Here is a 23,351-nt window from a genome sequence, read left to right as displayed (position 1 = left end):
CCATTAAAAAAGGGTTGACTAGAAATTGGATATGTATGTTTCAAGGTGAAGTCAATATGAACTTGAGTGTTTGGTATATAGTTGATATTAAAAGTGGGATTACAGGTTACTTGAGGAAAGAGGGTGTGAAGAGATGAGGTTCAGGGAATGAATCCTAGGGCTTTGCATCAGTTAGAAGACTATCAGAGGAGAAAAGAGAAGGACTATCAAGGAGATTGAGAAGGAGTGGACAGTGTGCTATATGGGTTTTAAGTCAGAGGGAAAAGAAGGCAGAGAAGTAGTAATCCTAAATTGATCAGAGGACCTGGGAGGGAATCATAAGTTAGTTCGAGAGGGCAAGAAAAGGAAATGTACAGTCATCTGTCTGCTCAAGGAGAGTAGCAGATGCCCCATCTGTCTGCCCCAGGAGAGTAGCAGATGCCCCATCAAACCAGGGTGTTATCCCTGAATGTTAGGAGAGATACCCTGTTGAAAACATCTCCTTCTAAACATCACACCACCTCCGTGGATTAATCCATTAGACTTAATAGAAAATTCATGACTTCCATACAAATAATTTGGGGTGTCATGTAGACTTCACTTTTAAAAAAATCTATTGTCATTATGATTTTCAAATTGCTTTTCTGCACCAGGAGCAGAAATGGGAAGTTGAAAAAAAAAAGGGATGAAAATGCAACTGAGACTTCAAGCTCTAGTTTAAATGTGGATGGCAAACACACCAGGCGTGTACATTTTAAAATGAAACAGATGAGCTATTTTAAATGTTTTATTGCAATACTTAAAGATTGTAGCTATTACTATTAAAAAAAAAAAACTTTAGAAAGCAATTTTTCTATTCTTTGTACCTTTAAGTCCTTGGCTCTGATGTTCTGCTCCTCTGACCTTGATCTAATCATGAATATCTATGCTACTTAATTATAATAAAAAAAGCCTACATTGCACTCTAGATGGTAGATGCACATTTTTTCTTCTTTGGTCACCTGCCAGTTCTCAAAATTATAGCAGTGGGAAGAAATGCAAATGAAGGCCGTGCTTGACAGCTAAACATAATGGAATGCATGGTCCACATTTGAAAAGTTACCTTAAAATAAAAGGTAGCATATAAAAAATCATTTCTTTAAGGTCACCTATGGCTTTGAATTACAGCTTTGAGGAATTTCCAATTTAGTCATCAGAGAGGAAGAAGCCAAAATAAGGATTATATACTTGGCTAGAGGGAAGACAGCATTTTACTTCATCGTAGTTGGGTGATCTTATTACTTGGAAATAGAAAACAAAACAAAAACTGAAAACTGTGAAGTATTCAGTTTATGGAGTATTGTGTAGAGTAAAAGACTCCAGAACATTTTCTATTATACTTTTAATTACAATTATAAAATTCTTTCTCATGAATTTCCTAAGAAAGTTTACTTCATCATATATTTAAATATGTAACATAAGGGCTACAATAGGTTGGTGGTGAACAGTAGCTTATATATGTCTGTATTACATGAAGAATTGTATCTCTTTATTCAGATAAATATATTCTTAAATAGGAAATAATTTATATAGATAAATTATGAATTTATATTCACAAAACCCTGGAATTATTTGCTAATTACACACTCCAGAAATGACTAAACTTATCTTTCCATGAAATTTTATGCTTTACAATTTTCTCTTTTTTGCTCTGTGGGGCTGACAAAGACCAACCCTCATAGAACTTTCTGCATATTGAACCCATTCCACAGATTGCCAGGAAGAAGTGTACTGCTTAGCTGTGATCCACATACCACAGAGCTCTGAGAAATGGAGGCAGATGTTCCTATGGATGAAATTTTCCGTACTTCCAAATGTGCTATAATAAAATGAGCTCCACACTGGGTGTTGTATGTAAGTGATGAAGCACTATATTCTACTCTGGAAGAGAATGTTACACTGTATGTTAACTAACTCTAATTTAAATTTTAAAAAAATCATAAATGATATGTTGAAGTTGCTGGAGAAGCAGAGCAAAGCATATGGAGCCCAAGCTATAAAAGGATACAAGGTACCCTTCTTATCTACTTCACAGGCTGGGGGTGAAAATGAGGTAACATTGGTGAAGACCCTCAACTGGTAAAAATACAGCTCATCACATCACTCTTAATGGTAGTAGTTGTATAGAGAAGTAGTAGAAACAGTGGTAGTAGTAAAAAGAAAATATATGAGAAATTAAAGTCAGAGTTAGATAAGATAGATTAATAGACTAACCAAGGAACAGCTCCAGAAATGCAAGTGTCTATGTACAATGAAGGTGGCATCTTGTATTAGTGGGGAAAATCCAGACTTTGAAATAAGTGAGTTTGGATAACTTGACAGTTACATCGAAAAAAGATAAAATTAAGTTCATTCTTAAAACCTATTTTGTTTTATTTTAAAAAAAGATTTAATTAATTAATTAATTAATTTGAGAGAGAGTAGGTGGAGGAGCAGAGGGAGAGGGAGAGAGAGAATCTCAAGCAGACTCCGTGCTGAGCTTGGAGCACGATGAGGACTTGATCCCACAACCTTGAGATTATGACGTGAGCCAAAATCAAGAGTTAGAGGCTTAACCGACTGAACCACTCATGTGCCCCAAAACCTATTTTAATATAATTTCCAATGGGTCAGAGATATAAAGATTAAAAAAAAAGAAGAAGAAAGAATATGAGTACTGAAAGAAAATTTGAGTGAATATCTTTATATTCTTGGAGTAAGGAAAATTTTTCCAACATAATTCAAAATCTAGACGTAATTAGGGAGACAACTGATATATTTTATTATAAGCTTAACCCCTCATCAAAAATAAAAAAAGGAAACTTAAAAATCTTGTGTGTAGAAGAAAAACACAAGAATCAAAGTTAAAAACTATATGACAAATGGGGAATAATATTTGCAAATTTTATCATAAATAAAAGTTTAACATCTACAATATAAAGAAATCTTCTAAAAATCAAAAGAAAAAGTCCACAGTCCTACAGAAAAAAAAAAATGGACTAGATGTATGAACAGGTAGTTCACTGAAAGATATACAAATTGTTCTAAGCAATGAAAAGATGTTCAACTTTTCTCATAATAAGAGAAATGTTAATTAAAACTTTTGCAAGATGCCATTTTCCACCCTCAAGTTGTCAAAAATCCAAAAGTTTGACAAAATTACTTTGCTGGAAAGACTATGAGAAAACAGGCATTCTCATACATTTTTGGTGGAAACTCAACAATACAACCACTATGGAAGGAAATTTGTTGAAATATAGCAAAGTTGTGTGTATAATTACTTTTTCACTTAACAATCCTACAAAGAGAGGATTACAGCAGGCTATTCATTAGAAACTACTTAACATAGCAAAAGCAAAAGCAAAAAAAGAAAAAAAAAAAGGCAAAAAAACCCCCACCAAACAAAACCAAAACCCCAACCTGAATGTCCATCAATAGGCTGGTAAAATAAACATCAATATGAAGCTGATTCATTACATAATGGAGAACCAAGCAGCTATAAAAAGGAATGGGGCACATTTTTATATACAATTATGAAGCAATCCCTAGGATACATTAAATGAGAAAAGCAGGTGAGAAGAGTGAATAATACGCTCTTGCTTATATAAGTAGGGAAGTAAATACATACATGGAGACATAAAGACACACACATAAAAAATTTTAATAGTTTCCCTTATTACAAAAATGGAAAGATAATTCTTTAAAATATGTAAATGGACACCTAAGGGAATAAGAGAGGATATAGGAATATAAATAGACTTTGTTTTCTACATAAATTTTAGATACATGAAACTATTCCCAAGACTTAATTAAATTTTAAAAATATGTCTAAGTATAAAGAAAAATGGAATAAATACATTTAATTTTACATAAAGTTACTGACACAACCACACAGAGAGAAACTATGAGTAACTTTAGGACATAATAATTTTGGTGTACATTCCTAGGGATTATAAGATAAAGAAAAGAAAAAGTGCAAGAATCTTGAAACTATTTTCGATAACCATACTGGGGGCGCCAGTGTCAGGCTAAGATTACTGAGTCTTTGAGATAAAGCAAATGTGTGGATTATTGTTGTCATTGAGAACTGGGATTCTTGGCCTAGGAAATAAGAGAAAAAGACCCGAGTTTGATAGGATAAGAAAAAATCCTTCAGCACTGGTTTTGATTAAGGTATTAGTATAATCCAAAATGTATGTTATTCTAGAAAGAAAAAATGATAACATTTTCTAGCTTTGTCCACAGAAAAGTCTAGGAACCATGATAGACTAAGTAGCATTGAGCATCCCCATGGCCAAAATTATAGTCTCTAATTACCAACATCCGTGGAAAGGAAACACCGTTTTTTGGAGGAGATGATTCCAATTTCAGGGAAAGAAATAATGACCATAGAATATGCTGGCATATCAGAAAACAAGGAAGCCAGAAAAGAAAACAGAGGCTTGTCCGGAAGACTCAGACACCAACTCAAAGAGAACCTCACTGCCCAAATATGGAATAATCCGAGCACTGATAACTGTGGTGGATTGCAACTTACTAAAAATTTTAAGTCTATAAATTAATAATAATAGTTTTTCTAAAGAAATCATCCAACAGGTCTACCTCTGGAAGATACTGAAAGTCTAAAAATAGAGTAAAAGAATTAAACATTTGTTTTCTTTTTCCTATATAAACTGTACCTCTGTATAACTGAATACTTACTGAGGAGAGATTTCTCTTCATAGAATTATTTCAGCTAATGAAGGAGGCATAAATATGGACTATCACTGCCTTGTAACCCACAATGGAGTATGGACTTAGGCAGAAATCATCAGTGGGTGCTGATACTGTAAAAACAGATAATCAGACATCTCTCCTCTTCATTGAAGTACATAACACCATCTATGAAGGAATTTTGTTTAAAAAAAAATCTTAATCTGATCAAGCATGTAGGTCTTTCAGACAATTAAAAGGAATTAAGAAAGAGGAACATCTCTTGCATGACAACATGTGGATGTAATCCATGAAATTCAGACTACGAGAAATGCTCTGTGGAATGTTCAGATTTCTTTAAAAAAAAAGTGAAAAGAGATAGAAATGAAAGAGGAATATAGATGATGTAAGGGGCACTTCTGCCATTCGGAATGTATGGACCTATTTGGATGTGAAGTAAACAAAATACACAAATTTCAAAAAGGGAAACAGATCTTAACAGTGAGCCGCTACTCTCCCTTTCATTGTGTGTGTGTATGTAATAATGACATTGTGAATATGGTTTTTTAAAAGTATGTCATTTACACACTTGCACACAAATGAAATGCTATAATATTTTTTTCAATTTAAATTTTAGTTAGCTAACATAAAGTGCAATATAGATTTCAGGAATAGAATTCAGTGATTCATCACTTACATAACAACACCCGGTGCTCAACCCAGTAAGAGCACGTCTTAAAACCCATCACCCATCTAGCCTGACCCCACCCCCTCCCTCCATCCACTTTCAGTTTGTTCTCTATCTTTAAGAGTCTCTTGTGGTTTGTCCTCATCCATCCTTTTGCTTCAAAATCACCAGGTGGGATGGGGAGAGAGTGAGTGGAGTTGATGATAGTTGAAGCGGAGAGTACAGACGGGATTTTTGTCCTACTTTTGTTTTTGTTTGAAACATCCAATTATTAAACTGATTTGAACAAGGGAAACCGAAAAGATCTTAGAGATTGTTGATATTCTTACAGATTTTACTGCTCTCAAGTGTAGCAACTGGCAGACTCTACAAATCCTGTGAGTTGAAAGAGAAGTTACAGGGGATCAAAGATGAAGAAGATCAAGTAGATCAAGAAAACCATCAAAATCAAATAATTAATGTGAAGTGTGATTTACTTACATTTTTCTGGCTGATAAATCAAGTCACAGTGCATCATATGAAGGGTTATCAAAGCCATAAGTGTAGACATAAAGGGAATGAGTAGAACCAGGGCCCCAGCCCCTGAGTGCTGGATGTAAGATATTCCCAGAAAGACAACAGTTGCTTTCAGGTTCATGATCCAGCAAAACCTGTGATACACAGACAGACAGAAATAAAAAGACCATTGAGTTACTTCAGAGAACATTTGTTGATTTTAATGCTTTGATCTAGATGTAAGCTATGAAGTGGTGGCCTGTTAGCTGAACTAGAATTTGTCAGTATTATTTTAAACTTCTTTAAAAAAAAAATTCTTTTTTTATTTGAGAGAGAGAGAGAGTGAAAGAGAGAGAAAGAGAGACAAGGAGCAGCGGGAGAAGCAGAGGGAGGTGGAGAAGCAGACTCCTCCACTAGAAGAGAGCTCGACAAGGGGCTCGATTGCAGGATCATGACCTGAGCTAAAGGCAGACACTTAACCACTTGAGCCAGTCAGGCACGCCTGTTTATTAGACTTCTTAATAACTGTGAACATATCAGCTATGGAGTCTTATCATTTTTGTTATCTTTGTTTCATTCCTTTTAGAACACGTGTGGAGAGAATGTGTTATCTAAAGACAAACTTTTTCTGCAAAGGGCTTCATAGTAAATATTTGAGGTTTCGAGGGTCATACCATCTCTACAGCAACTGCTCAACTATGTGTTGTGGCACTAGAGAAGCCATAAACAATACTTAATCAAACATGCCTAATAAATCTGGGAAAGGCTGCATGGGTAAAAAGCTGAATCTTCCTATTTATTCTACTCTTCAAAGTATGGGTAAACTGAGGAATACTTTGGTTATACCCAGACCATGCATTAAACCAAAGAAATGCGTGTCATTTGAATAAAACTTTCAGTACCTTTTCCTGATGAATAGTATTACAACTACGTACCCATAGCAGTAGTCTGGTTTGTAATGGGGGAAATAATCTGTATCTCTCATCCTTTCATTGGGTCTAAGCCCATGCTGTTAGAGTCCCATGGCAGAGGAGGGGTCTTAACATTAATTTATAAAATTTATTAGGGTAAAATTAAATACAATAAAATATCTGCTTAAATATATAGTTTTATGAGTTTTGGTAAATTTTTCAGTTGGGTAAACACTAATAAGACCTAAGTTTTAGAACATAACATTATCACTAAGGTTTAAAGGGCCAACCTTGTTAGATCAGGCCCATCCAGGATTCTAGGATAATCTCTTCTTTGGTTAATTTAAAAATCAAATTATTAGAGACTTAAAAAAAAGTTTTTATTTATTTTAGAGTGAGAAAGGGAGAGACAGTGTGTGCACAAGTGGTGGAAGGGACAGAGGGAGAGAGAAAGAGCCTCAAGCAGACTCCCTGCTGAGCAAGGAGCCCAACCAAGGTTTTCAATCCTATAACCCTGACATTATGACCTGAGCCAAAACCAAGACTTGGATGCTTAACTGACTGAGCCACCAAGGCACCCCTAGAGACTTTAGTTACATTGCCAAATCCCTTCACTTTTGCCATGTAACAACACAATTAGGGTTTGGAAAAAGCCTAGGAATGGAAGGGCTAGATGATACAGTAGATGAACATTTAATATTTTAAGAAATTTCCAAATGCTTTTCAAGTAATTGTAACATTTTGCATCAACTACAACATAGGTATGAGAGTTTTAATACCTCCACATCTTGGCCAATACTTGGTATATGATCAGTCTTAAATTTTAGCCATTTTAATAGATGTGTGTTCGTATCCCATTGTGATTTTATTTTGCATTTCCCTAATAACTAGCGATATTGAGCATCTCTTCATGTGCTTTTATCCATCTGTCTATCTTCTTTGGTGAGATTGCTGTTCAAAACTTTTGCCCATTTAAAATAAAACTAGGAGAACACAGGCAGCAACCTCTTCGACCTCAGCCGCAGCAACATCTTCCTAGGAACAACGCAAAAGGCAAGGGAAGCAAGGGCAAAAATGAACTATTGGGATTTCATCAAGATCAAAAGCTTTTGCACAGCAAAGGAAACAGTTAACAAAATCAAAAGACAACTGACAGAATGGGAGAAGATATTTGCAAACGACATATCAGATAAAGGACTAGTGTCCAGAATCTATAAAGAACTTAGCAAACTCAACACCCAAAGAACAAATAATCCAATCGAGAAATGGGCAGAGGACATGAACAGACATTTCTGCAAAGAAGACATCCAGATGGCCAACAGACACATGAAAAAGTGCTCCATATCACTCGGCATCAGGGAAATACAAATCAAAACCACAATGCGATATCACCTCACACCAGTCAGAATGGCTAAAATCAACAAGTCAGGAAATGACAGATGCTGGCGAGGATGCGGAGAAAGGGGAACCCTCCTACACTGTTGGTGGGAATGCAAGCTGGTGCAACCACTCTGGAAAACAGCATGGAGGTTCCTCAAAATGTTGAAAATAGAACTGCCCTATGACCCAGCAATTGCACTATTGGGTATTTACCCTAAAGATACAAACGTAGTGATCCAAAGGGGCACGTGTACTCGAATGTTTATAGCAGCAATGTCCACAATAGCCAAACTATGGAAAGAATTGAGATGTCCATCAACAGATGAATGGATCAAGAAGATGTGGTATATATACACAATGGAATACTATGCAGCCATCAAAAGAAATGAAATCTTGCCATTTGCGACAACATGGATGGAACTAGAACGTATCATGCTTAGCGAAATAAGTCAAGCAGAGAAAGACAACTATCATATGATCTCCCTGATATGAGGAAGTGGTGATGCAACATGGGGGCTTAAGTGGGTAGGAGAAGAATAAATGAAAGAAGATGGGATTGGGAGGGAGACAAACCATAAGTGACTCTTAATCTCACAAAACAAACTGAGGGTTGCTGGGGGGAGGGGGTTTGGGAGAAGGGGGTGGTATTATGGACATTGGGGAGGGTATGTGTTTTGGTGAGTGCTGTGAAGTGTGTAAACCTGGTGATTCACAGACCTGTACCCCTGGGGATAAAAATATATGTTTATAAAAAATAAAAAAAATTATAAAAAACTAAACTAAAATAAAATAAAATAAAATAAAACTAGGTTATTTTCTTATTATTGAATTTTTAAAAAGATTTTATTTATTTATTTGACAGACAGAGATCACAAGTAGGCAGAGAGGCAGGCAGAAAGAGAGGGGGAGGCAGGCCCCTGCTGAGCAGAGAGCCCGGGCTTTTATTGTTGTATCTAGGAAATCTTTCCCTAACCCAAGATCACAAAAATTTTCCATCTCTGTTTCAGAGGAGAAATTTTTGCCTTGGAGACCTTTACGGTTTCAAGTGAATTCTCACAGCTGCATTGTTGCAAAGGCATGAGTAGGAGCCCTCATTCTGGTGCAGCCTCTAAGAAGAGGCTAACTTGACTATGTCTTTTTTACACTTCTTTCCTATCATCAAGTTCATGACACCACCATTTCCTCATTAATACAAGCTTTAACATTAGAAATTACCTTTCACTCATGCTTCTCGCCAAATTTTATATATTATTAATTATAAATATTGTTTCTTTCCCTTGGAATGATGCTCAAAAAGACATGAATTTGGGACACCTGGGTGGCTTGGTCGGTTAAGCATCTGCCTTGGCTCAGGTCATGATCCGGGGTCCTGAGATGGAGCTCCCACCTGAGTAGGAAGCTTCCTTCTCCCTTTTCCTCTGCCCTTCCCCTCTGCTTGGGCTCACTCTCTCTCTCTCTGTGTCTCTTTCTCAAATGAATAAATAAATAAATAAAATCTTAAAAAAAAAAAAAAAGACATGAATTTGAGTGAAAACTCTGATAATCACATGATCTGTGTCTTAGGCTTTTTGGATTTCTGGGTCTTTATCTTTAAAGTAGGGATCATACCCTCTAGTCAGGTTTCTTGTGAAGACTGAATGGAGAATACACACTGGAGCTGCACTGTGCTAAGCTAACGTTGTCATATTCTTCACTTTTCTTCCATCTTGTTTCCAGAAACAAAATGAGCAAGGAAGTTAGAGCGTGGTGAGCAAGGAAAAGACCATTTGGAGACGTGATCCGCGCTAATTGTGATTCAGATCATGCAAGGCCTTGAAGTCCATGGTAAAGAGTTTGGTTTTTATTCTTAGTATATTGGGAAGCCATTTGAAGGCGATTGATCATGGAGCTGAAATGATGTGCTTTTAAATGGAAAAAAGAAAGGATTATCATGTGAGGTCTACGCATGTAGATTATGCATGGTCAGGGCCTGGTAAGACTAATCACAGCTGCTGTAGCCTGGAGGAGGGTTAGAAGTGAACTGGACTGCGGTTAGCAAAGTCAAGGGAGAGAGGGAGAGAGGTTTGTGACGTATATTTGGAAAGGAGACATGCGCCCAGCTACCCCTGTGCCTTCTCTGTCCTATAAACATGGTTGCTCATTTTCACCTCTAAAATTTTTTTTTTAAGAATTTTATTTATGTATTTATTTAAGAGAGAGAGAGTGCAGGAGTTGGGGGAGGGACAGAAAGAGAGGGAGAAGACTTCCCAATGAGCAGGGAGCCTGCCATAGGGCTTGATTCTAGGATCCTGAGATCATAACCTTAGCCTAAGGCAGATACTTGACCAACTGAGCCACCCAGGCACCCCCATCCTTACACCTTTTGTCACTTAACTAAAGTTCCATGTCAAGTCTCTTTTCCTTTATTCAACATTCTCTTGAATAGAAATTCTCTGAACTTCTAAGATAATCCATTCTGCAATGATTTCACTTTTGTTAGTTTTGTCTTCTCACAAGCTGTCAGGCTTCCTGACAGGAACGCCTTGTTCTTTGTCTCCATAGGACATAACATGGTTCTAGGATCACAATATAGGGATAGTAAATAAGTAATTGACGAATAACATGGCATCTCACAAAAACCACATTATCCAACAACAACGTATAAAAACATTTTCCATAATTGACCTAGGAAAGTAATCAAACATCCAACATGGCCATGCTGAGGACTCTGGTTTACTACAATCCACCACCAGAAACTTGTCACAGTGCCAGTGAGACACAAAGCTAGAGTTTTGTAGGACATTTGGATAGAGCTCTTAGGCTCAGTCTCGGGTCGTCCTGTCGAGCTGTTGCAACCTGCACACTTGAGTTGCGGCTCACGCAACTAAGAGAAGCTGGAGCTGCAAGCAGTGTTATAGCTCTTTCAATCGGCAGGAAACACTTTTCTTAAATGTTCAATATTGCTGAGAAAATCCAAGAGGACATTGTGTGGCTCCTCGGAACACCACATGGTGATGTAAACTAAATCACTCTAAAGAGGGTCAGGGAAAATTACAATTATTCCAAGACTTCAATCTTGTAAAAGGCAGTTAGAAACAAAAGAATTATAGTGTTGAATAGCTTCATATAGGAAGAGATTTTACACCAAGTACTAAATGTATTTTAACAAATGCCATCCAACCTATTTGATTGTGTAATTTTCTGGAAGAATTACCTAGTACAGGCATGTTTTATATATGTCTTTATTGATCCATGGACAGGATAAGCCATAGATAATTAAGGGTGAAATTGTATATGTATCAACTGTAAAAAAATAAAAGAAATAAAAACCCACAGTCTTCAAACTCACCATTAAGACTCCTTTCATCTCATAGCTCACTAGCAAATTGAGTATATAAAGCACCTCTCACACAGAAAGTCAAAGAGCAAAGCACTAACACAAAATAAATACCAGTGATTAAGGAAAATTGAAAGCAGCAGTAAAAATATGTTTCTTTAGTCTACTTTTAAATACAGACTGGGAACTGCAAATAACTGGGAGTACATGTAAGTCTAATTTTTTTTTTTTTTTTTTTTTGGGTCTTCGTGATTCTATGGCATTGAATACAAATAAGGGAAAGAAAACTTGTTGCTGCAAATCTCAGCAATCCTTTTGAGATTTTTTTTCTTTTAAACATTCACCTTTACTTATTTAGTAATCATGATTGAACTCACTCTTATACTTTGTCATCTCTTAGGCTGTCTCATTTTGACATACTTCAAATTTATTTTCAGTGATTTTAGGGGAAATGGTTTAAACTGGTTTTTCTTAACCCGAGAAGATGCCAAGAGGGAAGGCAAACTCTTGGGTCTTCATGGCAGCAGGAGACAATGGACAGAGTTCAGGGAAACTATTTTACTCTGCATTGAACAATATTGAGATAATTCACTAGGGGATTTGTGGTTCTTCAAAAAGAACTGAACTGTTCTTTGAACTGTTTAGAAAAGTCAAGGACACACTTGGGTGCTGACTTCCTGGTGGGTCATGGTTGACAATGGTTGCTTCTTCCAGCATCACTATAGACCTATAGAAGTACTTCAAAGAATACTCTGGTGGTCATGAATTTAGAGAAAAAAGAAGCAAGTGGAAATTTTGCAGTTCTAGATGCTTTTTATCTATAATTTTTTTCAACAGTACAGATAAAGAAAAGGCATCTAATAAAAGCAGAGTGTTGGTTTTGGTGAACAGACAGCATGATTTAGAAAAGATATATATATATATATATATATATATATATATATATATATATATTTCTTTTTTTTTTAAAGATTTTATTTACTTGACAGAGAGAGATCACAAGTAGGTAGGGAGGCAGGCAGAGAGAAAGGAAGGGAAGCAGGCTCCCCGCTGAGCAGAGAGCCCGATGCGGGGCTCGATCCCAGGACCCTAGGATCAGGACCTGAGCTGAAGCCTTTAACCCACTGAGCCACCCAGGCACCCCTAGAAAAGGTATATTTTTAATTTTTAATCAAGAAATTTGGGAATAGGTCTCACTCATTCTCTCTTGCTCTCCTTGCCTCTTCTTCTTTTAACTTACTATCATTCTCTTTCTCTCTCTGATCCTCCCTTCTTCTTTTTTTCCCCCAACATTGCAACCATAACAGTTATTCCTGTATATCATTTTCTTATTTCCTCAATTTAAGGTCTTTAGATCACTGCGTGTTTAGTGATGAAAATAAGTCCGTAGTCATGTACCTACCAAGTTGAAAAATGACCAAGCAGGGCTTAAAAAAAAAAAAAAGAAAGAGCAGTAAGACACAAGAAATTCGCCTTTCTTTCTTTTTTTCCTCAGTGTTCTTTGGTTTCCACAAGTATATGTTAGGCAGGAATTCTGAGTGTATTTCCTGAAAGCTTACCACTTTGGCAAAAGTAAAGAAGGAGTTGTCTGTTGTTATTAGAGTGGGTGGGTAGGATTTGTTAAGCTTGGGTAGAGCCCATGGAAATAGAATTTTGGAAGGTTTAGTGATTTTTTTTTTTTAAAGCTATTTATAAGCTATTCCTCAGTGTGCAACTCAGATGATATTTTGAGAATTAATACAATTATTCCGTGAACTGCTTTGATTTTGTTGGCTGAAATGTACCTTATAAATTATGATTTTACTATTACAGAATTAAGTAGATTCATGTTTCGTTTCTCTTCACAAGGAATTTCTCAATCAGATAGGTTTCCAAGTGGGATGAAAAATCGCTATGAATTGTCAAAACTTTCCAAAGCCGCCTCATATCCAGTATGTGCACCCCAATGATGTCCAGTTCCATTCCTTTTCTTTTCTTTATATTTAAGTTTATTTATTTATTTGAGAGAGAGAGAGAGAGAGAGACAGCGAGAGAGGGAACACAAGCAGGGGGAGTGGGAGAGGGAGAAGCAGGCTTTCTCCCAACAAGGAGCCTGATACGGGGCTGGATCCCAGGACCCAGAGATCGTGATCTGAGCTGAAGATAGACGTCCAATGACCATGCCACCCAGGTGCCCCCCATTTCTTTTCAAAGTTATCTCTAGACCATGCTAGTATCCCCTTTCCTTATATCTCTGCAATTGTTTTCAAAATTCTGAAGCACTTGATAAAAGTGGTAAACCTTCCCCAGCTATGCTTCCAGTATATTCTGATCTTGGCCGTTGTGGGTGGGGCCTAGGAAACATTTTTAAATAAAGCCTGTAAATGATTCTCAAAATCAGACAACAGCTTGAGAGCAGTAGTCCTTAAATCTGACTACTTAGGCATCTAAATAAATAAATAAATAAATAAATAAATTAAAAAAAATCCTGGTCTCTGGATCTCACCTCATACCAATATATATGGAATTTTTGATGCCAAGGCCCAGGAATCAGTATTTTTAAGAGTCCTCAAGTGGCTTTTATGTCAATCTAGGATTGAGAATTTCTGCTTTCGAACAACACTCAACTGAATATTAAAATAGCTTCTGATAAAACATTCCGTGGGATAGTAAGTTTTTACCTCTAGCGTTTCCCTAAGAGAAAAGTTATTAAGTTCAAGCAAGTATTAACATCAGAATATTTTAGTGTAGGACAAATACTGTGTACAGTCAATCTGAGTACCAGATATTCAAAATTTCTGGGATAGAATAAGTTAGTCTCTAGATTTTTTTTCAAGAACTCTACCAATATTCTATTTGGACTTTTCAATCACGTATAATTCACTCTGGTAACTAGTTAGGAACAGACAATGATATGCAGATTGGATGCAAATTACCAGGTGAAGTAAGTAGAGAAATGTGGAAGCAAGATTTGAAGTTAATTGCAGTAGAATTTAAAATTATGGTTATAGACAGACTTAATTATCCACCTTTCTTTTTGCTTCCAGAAAAGATTCTGCACAGGTGTATTTACCTAGATGATCTCTAGCATGGTGACTCTTAATTGCACACCTTAGATTTTGGAAAGTGCTGGAAGAGCCAGGTTCTAATCTAGATAATGGCACAAGGATGTTGGAAGATTATTATGCCTCTTGGTTTTCAGGGAGTTTAGCTTTATTCTTTCAGTAAGGTACATAGTTGAAGAAGATCCAGTACCAGATGGTAATGTTGGCTGGGAGTGGTTTTCTCACCTACACTTGGCAGCTCTACTCGGAAGTGGTGCTTTCAATGCTCGAGACTTCCAGTCTATACTATTTAACATAATCACTAGGAAGCTTTAGGTGGTAGAGATGCAATGACACATCTCATTAAAGGTCCTGTAACTAGGAACATCTGACATCTGTGCTGAAGATAGAACTGGATGCAGCCTTCGAGTGGTTACGGATTCAAGTGGTATGCTGTTTTTAAAGACACTATGGAAATTCATTATATTAGCCAAGTTTGTACTTTCTAGAGGCGTTTTTCTGACATGGAGAAATAGATTTTAAATGAAAGTGCTGCCCATTTAAAGATGGCGGCCTCCTCAATGGGTTCCCTCTCACTCAGAACTTAGACAATGGTTTTAGCTGATTTGTCATTTAATAACAATAGTTACCCTATTTTGAATACCTATGATGTGCTAGGATCCTTTATATATGAGCTATGCAGCCGCACATAGTCCCATTTTGTGGATGAGGGACTTGTGTCCGGAGAGGTTAAGGGACTTGCCAAAAAGCAGAACACTTCTTTGACAGAGCCAGGATCCTGTCAGCCTTCAGGCTGCCCCATAAGGTCTCTGTCCATGTAACCACCCACCCCTGAAGTATGTAGTGCAATAGAGTTAATATATTTTTCCATAAATTACAAAAAGCAGCTGCCCATAGAAATTGCCCTGTAGCTTGGTACTATAAACTTAGGAAAAAACCCCAAAACTGAAACAACCAGATTCAGCCTTTAAGAAGCTTACCATCGAGACAGTTCTGCATCCAAGAGTGACACCTTGACTTTAGATTCCTCATGCACATTTCTAGGTGTTTTTTTTTTTTTTTTTAAGATTTCATTTATTTATTTGAGAGAGAGCATGAGCAGAGGGAGGGGCAGAGGGAGAATCAGACTTCTCACTGATCCAGGACCCCAGTGTGGGGCAGGATCCCAGGACCCTGGGATGCTTAATGGCCTGAGCCAACCAGGCACCCTACATTTTGAGGTGATTTAACTTTAGGTTTTAAAAATTCTGCATGATTCTTTCCCTCTTTCTTTCATTTTGTCTGTCTAAAAATTTATTTATCTATCTTTAGGGGAGAGAGAGAGAAAAAACATGAGAGTGTGGTGGGGAAATTCGAAGAGAAGGGGAGAGAGAGAGAGAGAATCTCAACACATTCCCCACTGAGCACAGAGCTGCTGTGGGCTAGATCTCTTGACCCTGAGATCATGACCTGAGCAGAAAAAACGAGTCAGACAACAACGTCCGCAACAACGGAGCCATCCAGGCGCCCGACTCTTTTTATTAAAGATTTTAGTGAAATTAGGAAATAATAAAAACCACATTGAAATGTGTTCGTCCTAAATTCTGTCCTGCTCGCACTGCAGAAATTCATTTTCACCCCACTCCCCATCCCCCCCTTTAAAGGCCTAAAGTACAAACCCACTGGGAGTCCCCCCCTTTTCCCAAAGGAAATATTTCATTCATATAATGTCTCCTTTGTAATCAACACTGAGAAATGTCACTTTGATTAAACACAACTCTGAATGACTAAGACCATAGTACAATAAATTCTCCAGAGCTATCTTTCAGAACAACTGATTGCTCTCCAGTCTTAATCCTCCAGAGTCTTATTTAATCAAAATGATGTTGCTAATTAAGGATTAAAACCTCCGAATAGAATAAAAAAGAAGGATTTTTCTTTCTCCTTTGGGCAGGTCAAGGAGGCAGAATTTACTATAAGGAAGTAAAGAGTCCCTTCCACCTTTGGTAAAACTGCATTATTTTCTGACATTTGGACTGAATCCAAAATAGACCTGAGTGCTTTGTAATATTAATATAATGGGGGGGGAGAAAGAAAGGAAGAAAAAAAGAAAGAAAGAAAGAAGAGAAAGAGGGAGAGAGAAAGAGAGAGGGAAAGAAAGAAGGAGAGAAAGAAACGGACTGCCTTGGATAGTTAAATATACTGGGATTATTTATGCTAACTTTTTTTTTTCATTTAATGCTTTAAATATGAGTTTTCTTTAAACGTTTTGTCTGATTCTCTCTGTGCCTTGATTTTTTCCATTGCTAACATTGGTGGAAAGACAGAATATTTAGAAAAATGTTGACAACTCATTTCACAGAGAAGAGGGAACAAAAGAATGTATCTCAGATGTACTTGACATTCACTGATGAATAATAACAAAATATTCTACCTTAAGATCAAAAATTTTTCTTGAATTTGTATTTGATAATAAAAACTGGTTCCTTAAAACTGCATCAAACTGTGTAAGAACTCACTGGGAGAGAAACGGATTCCCAGGAAAGTGGTTTGATTTTCACGGAGTACAAACTCTTTTAGGTGTTAAGGGTAAAGTGGATTCCAGACAGAAGGCTGGTTTATGTTTCCACAAATTGTAAAATACTTTTTCTGTCCTTTTTATCTTTTCTCTGCACTGCCTGTGAATTTATAATCTCTGCCCAATTCTCCTCTTACAGGGTAGACAGGGCTAGGAACAGGTGCCATCTGGGATCACCTACTATGTGCCAGATTTTCTGCCTGCAAGACACATATTATTGCCTCTAATAAAACCCATGAAGAGGGATTATGATAAGCTTTCACAAAGATTAAACTGAGGGGGCACCTTTGTGCTCGTTCAGTTAAGCGTCCACCTTCAGCTTGGGGCATGATCCCAGGGTCCTGAGATCGAGCCCCACATCCAGCTCCCTGCTCAAGGAGTCTTCTCCCTCTGCCACTTCTCCTACTTGTGCTCTCTCTCTCTCTCTGTGTGTGTGTGTGTTTAATAAATAAATAAAATCTAAAAACAATGATTAAACTAAAACTTATAGAGAATAAACGACTTTACCAAGGTCAGATAGCTTGCGTTAAGTAGAGTTGAGGCTGTTTGGCTCCAAAGCCACCTTCTGTTGGGTATGACAAGCCACTTCACACTGGTTTATTTGGAAGGTAAATGTATCAGTGTGCTTCCAGAAGGTGCTGGTAAGCTGCGTTCATCTGTACCTGACTCATGGGCTCCCACACTTACTGGCTGAATCATTGTCCAAGGCACTGTCACATTGTCACTTGACCCAGACCAGTCAATAACTAACACTGAATTACTGCCATCAACATGGGACCAGAGGGCAAACAAGAGAAATCCCAGGAGGGAGAGGAATGTTGTAAGGCTCATTGCACTCCTAGCCAGTGGTGCTTACCAGTTAAAAAAAGACATTTGTTTCTGGGATCCATGCTCCTTAAGGCTGTAAGCACCCGGTGGACAGACGATGGCTCTCAGTCCTCCTGTGCCAAGGCAGATGGCCAGCAACGCTAAGTAAAACAGCCTCTTTTGCTCCTTTTTTGGTATATGGTTAATCATATGGTGAGTGCCTATATAGAAATCTCCCAAGGGAAAAGCAACCACAGATAACAAAGCAGTGCCTGTAGACAGAGAAAAAAAGGAGAATAAATACGGCGTAGACCACCTGAATCACCAAACCACATTTTAAATAAGGTTTTTCCTCTGAAAGGAGCAGCATTGTGTGATTGTCTTCTTGACATACTTGTTAGTTACTACAATTCTGGAGACAGGATAATTTTTCTAAATGTGAACATTTTCTTCATTATGGGTTTTAATTAATCCAGAGGCCTAGTTTTTCCCCCCTTAGACTTGACCTATCTTCTCTTGCAGGGTATATAAGCAAATCATGTCTGTTTTAACAAAATTGGGAAATATATAAGAAGCGAGAGATGCCTGTCATCTCACCCCCCAGAGAAAACCACTGTTAGTAAGGGTTATTTTTTCTCAGTCACATATCAGACTTGTCAGTAACTTTTAACTTTCTTGTTAAAGAAAATGTTTGACAGAGAACATCATCATAGAGGTAACAAGAACATAGATCCCTTTGCCTATTCTCACTTCTTAGGCCACTGAGCAGAGCCATCTTGGCGAACACAGAGGTGAGAAGGTGAGGTGGGTGATTCCGTACTGGGCAGCAGGAGGGGGAAGACAGGCAGGGACAAGGGGCGGGAGTCAATCCTCTTCTCCCTTCCATCTTGCAGGGAGTAAACGTAAACATTTCCCTTGTTGGGAGAAATTATAATTCAATGCCATACTTTTGCTAAGCTCTTTGAATTCTGTAAAACATTTTTATGTATTATATTATTTCATCTTGGAAAAACTTGGTGATGTCAGAAGATAGATTTTCTTCTAAGTTTATGGACATTGGGGAGGGTATGTGCTTTGGTGAGTGCTGTGAAGTGTGTAAACCTGGTGATTCACAGACCTGTACCCCTGGGGATAAAAATATATGTCTATAAAAAATAAAAAATTAATAAAATAAATAAATAAATAAATAAATAAATAATAAAAATAAAAACAAAACAAAACAAAACAAAACCCAGGTTCAGGGAGGTTAAGTGACTTGCCCAATGTTATAGAGTATCCCAGATATAATCTGCTACCTTTCATAATTCCTATCAACTAGTCAAATCGTCTTTTTTGTGTGTGTGTGTGTGTGTGATCAATTTGATTAGTCAAAAATGGCTTCTCCCTGTTATTCTTGTCCTCCATTTTATTTTCATATTTTTGGTATGATTTTTTATATGGCGGCGGTATGTGGTTAGTTTTCTCAGTTGGACTATAAGTTCCTTAAAGGCAGAAATTAGGGTCTAATGTTTTTTCTCCCTTACAATGGCTTTTACAACCTGAAGAATATATGCACTCAATATGTGGTAACAAATAGATTTACCATGAGAACGGGCCCTTTATATAACTGAGTTTGAAACATTTCCTATGAAGTTTGGCCAGATATGATATCAACTGCTTTCTCCCTGCCACTCAATCCTCTGTATCTCTGGAAGTATGATGTGAGGCCTGGGGAGGCTAAGGATTGTCCATAGGGGATGGGCCGAGAGTTATTTCTTGCAGAAACCATATGCATAAAGACAAAGCACTTTTAGTGGTCCATTTGTGTAAATTAGAAAGACACATTCCTTCCATCTTTTGAGGAAATGTCATAGTGTATTGATTTCATTAGATCAAAACTTTATTTTTATCTTGTAAAACTGAAGTAATGAAAATACAAGTCTATGACATGTATGATAGAAAGTCTCCTCTTTGATATGTGCTATATTGGGCACTGCATATTAAGCGCACATTCTCGGTAGCTTTGTATAAAACACCAGGATGTGTCATAGCCTCTGCTGGGAGCTAGCAAGTCCATCAAAGAGGACAGATAACCAGGTGGAAATTAGATTTTAATGTGGTAAGTGAAATTATAGAGGTATGATTAGAATGTGGTTAAGCAATGTGGGTCTTGAAAGAAGGACAGGATTTTTCAAGTCTTGGCTATGGGGTAGGAAGATAAAGGAAGGTTGACAATTTCAGGCATAGAAAAAAAAATGCATAAGTAACAGTAGAGAAGTAGGGGATTAGAGGCAAGCAAAAGTTCAGCAGGGTTGAGGTCATATACTGAGAGAAAAGTCTAGAAAGTTAAATTTGGGACAGATTGTAAAGATTTTTATGTACTAAATTGGATTTTGTTTTTTAGATAATAAAGCCGATATATAGATTTATTCTATAGACATATAGATCTATATAGACTTATTCTTGTTTATCCTTAGTGTTGTAAATAGAAATGTAAATGTAAATAGAAATGGAGTCATACTGACCTCCAATAGCCCAGTAAGTAGGCCAGGGTAATGGTCAAGAAAAAGAAAGCCTCATTTTTGAGCTAAGGATTAGCATTTGAAACAGAAGACACATTTTTGGTAGAACCTCTGACACTCAGTGACTGGTTGGAATTTGATGGCAGCCATGAGCGGGGACCCAAGGAAATAGTTTTTAGTAAGAAAATGAACGGATATGGAGTTGACTTGGGTCTTTTGTTTGTCAAATTCTAAAATCGGGACTCAGTCCTAGTCTGATGGCTTCCGTGGGAATTTAGACTGATAGGAATTGCCATGTTAAATAAGAAGTTGCCAAGTGCCCTGGATATGGCCTGTTACCAAGTCAAGAAGAGCAAATCATTCAGATGCTTGCTTAAACATCTCCTTATCAGAAAACATTTCATGATACAGAACAGCAACCATGTCACTGTCTAGTCTGCTCTGTCTCCACCCCCTTACCCTCTTATATATTTCTTTGTAACACTCCTGAGCACCTGACATAATATCACTTGCTCATTTATTTTCTCTTTCCCATACCAGAAAGTCACCTTTTAAAAATTTATTTATTTTTTTAAAGATTTTATTTACTTATTTGACAGAGAAAGGGAGATCACAACTAGGCAGAGAGGCAGGCAGAGAGAGAGAGAGGAGGAAGCAGGCTCCCCCCTGAGCAGAGAGCCCGATGTGGGGCTCAATCCCAAGACCCTGAGATCATGACCTTAGCCAAAGGCAGATGCCAAACCCACTGAGTCACCCAGGTGCCCCAGAAAGTCACCTTTGACAGAGACGAGACTGTTTTCTGTTGCATTCCCAGATCCTGGGAGAATGCGTGCCACAGAGCAGTCATTGGAGAGTATTTGTTGAATGTTGAGTGAATATTTGCCATACAGAGACTTTGTTTTTACTTAACAAAACTGACACAGTGAAGAGTTATAAGTTTGAATCACACTCTAAGTGATGAGTGGTGAATGGTAATTTATCATCGGAAACTGGGGGATATATTGAATACCTGATATCCATCCCTTCCTCGTTTATCTCCTCCCCTATCCCCCCAAACCTTCGTTTTTGCTCCATTTCATAGTATTGGTGAACTACATACTAACTACATACTAACTTTCTAAGTTCCTCAGCTCAGAAACTTGGAGTTAATTTTTGTTTCTCTACCATATTTGTTCTCTTGTTTAGTTGCCAAGTTTTTCATACTTTTTCATATATTCTCTCCTGGATTGACACTTCTCCTAGACCATCCTCCTGGGATATCCTGGTCTCCTGCTCTTGAACCTCTCACTGTGGTTGCCTCTCCTGTTTACTGAAGAAAAACACTTCCCAGATGTGTTTCATCATATCTTCAGTGACTCCTTGATGTCCAGAAGAACAACTTGAACTTTTTAGCCCCAAATTCTAGACTGTTCATCAACTTACTTTCTATACCTTATCAAGCAATCTTGATTTTTCCCCATTTCTCACTAGCACATCTCTCCCAAAGTTTTGTAGATATATGTTCACTCCCAGTGTTTTTTAGATATATATGTATATTTTTCTATGTGAAGGAGCTTAGTGTAGCATTTAAATTCATTCATTTATTTAGCATGTAGCCATAGTTCATAATCTAGAAATCATGTCTCCATATTCAATCTTAATTACTCTATGACTAATTAAAAACCACCTTTTCATGAAAACATTCTTCAATTATTCTACATGAACTTCAGAAACCTTTTTAGCACATTTCATCTTAGTTGTGAAGCAGATGAACTTCCTGTGACACATAGAATTTGTCACGAATTTGGGCTTGAGGTAGGAGGGGGGAAAGAGAGGGTGTTTGAAGGAGTCCAGAAGACAGATATATAAAGAGATAATTATTATAAAATATAATCAGTGCAGCAATATAGGTATCAAAGGATACACACACACACATGCACATGCACATGCATTTACTAGCATCCCTCCAATAATACAGAGAACTAAGTAAATTGAGACAACATTCCTACTTCATTTATCACATTTTATACTCAGAGCAAGATAAGGATAAGAGTAAAAATCCTAACAAAAATCAATTAAGTTGCAAAACGATCCAGTCAGAAGAGGATACTCACCTAGAAAATGTAGACATAAGCAAGCACATACCAGCTTGTTTCTTCCTAGACAGACATCAGCAAGCCATCCCGCAAACATAGGGCTAATTATTGAAGTTCCAATAAAACACAGGTTCAAAATGGCTGCCTGGTAATTGAGATAGCCAAGCTTGACAGTGCAAAAGGGGATCATGTTGCAGACGACTTCAAAGAAAGTGAACCTCTCACACATCTCCACCAGAAGCAAACAGATTCCAACCCGAATTTTTTTCACAGCATATGTTGAAGAGAAATAACCAGTATGTCTTTGAGTTTTCTCTTTCTCGCAGCTGTGATGTAAAGATACTTTCGCATCCGTGGTTTTAAAGTCTATAACAGACATGACTACCCTCCTTAAATGCAACTTATGACAGTGTTTTGAACTTAGTGATTTTTTTTTTTACTCCCACCCTTCTAATGAAAAAATAAATAAGATCTTTGCTTTGAATTTCACAACTCCATGCTAAAGTTTCATGGGGCTTTTTTGCACATTAACGTGGGGGAGCACAGGAGAGGAGACACAAGTATTTAAATGTTCACGGTAGCCCAGTGTAGCCAAATCTGACTTGTTTGTCTAATTATTTAGAGGCTAATTAGGCTCTTCCTCCAAACTTATATTGTATTGCATGAATCCTGTTGCATACCTGTGGAAACTCATCTGCCTCATGCTGATAAAGGTTTAAATACTGAGGCAAAAGAAGCAGTTTTTCAGGAGAATTTGAGCACTAGATCAAGAAATAATTTGAGTCTAATAATTTCTGATACTTTAATTAAACAAACCAGAACAGCACCAAGAGATAAAGCGTGAAAGGAAATCTGTTTTGAGGGGGCAGGATACCTTATCATTATTAC

General features: G+C 37.3%; 1 protein-coding gene across 1 annotated transcript in view; it reads right to left on the bottom strand.

Moving 5' to 3' along the window:
* SLC15A5 (solute carrier family 15 member 5) overlaps positions 1-22,842 on the bottom strand; it is an 81,459-nt gene extending 58,617 nt beyond the window's left edge. The window contains exons 1-3 of the mRNA XM_059183617.1: positions 22,482-22,842; positions 17,937-18,159; positions 5,858-6,027 (exon numbers count right to left, since the gene is read on the bottom strand). Of these exons, the coding sequence (XP_059039600.1) occupies positions 5,858-6,027; positions 17,937-18,159; positions 22,482-22,842 (754 nt within the window). The remainder of the gene's footprint in view (positions 1-5,857; positions 6,028-17,936; positions 18,160-22,481) is intronic.
* Positions 22,843-23,351: the final 509 nt, after the last annotated feature.

This window comes from Mustela lutreola, chromosome 8, assembly GCF_030435805.1.
Source record: "Mustela lutreola isolate mMusLut2 chromosome 8, mMusLut2.pri, whole genome shotgun sequence".
NCBI lineage: Eukaryota > Metazoa > Chordata > Mammalia > Carnivora > Mustelidae > Mustela > Mustela lutreola.
This window is presented reverse-complemented; position numbering and strand designations above follow the sequence as displayed.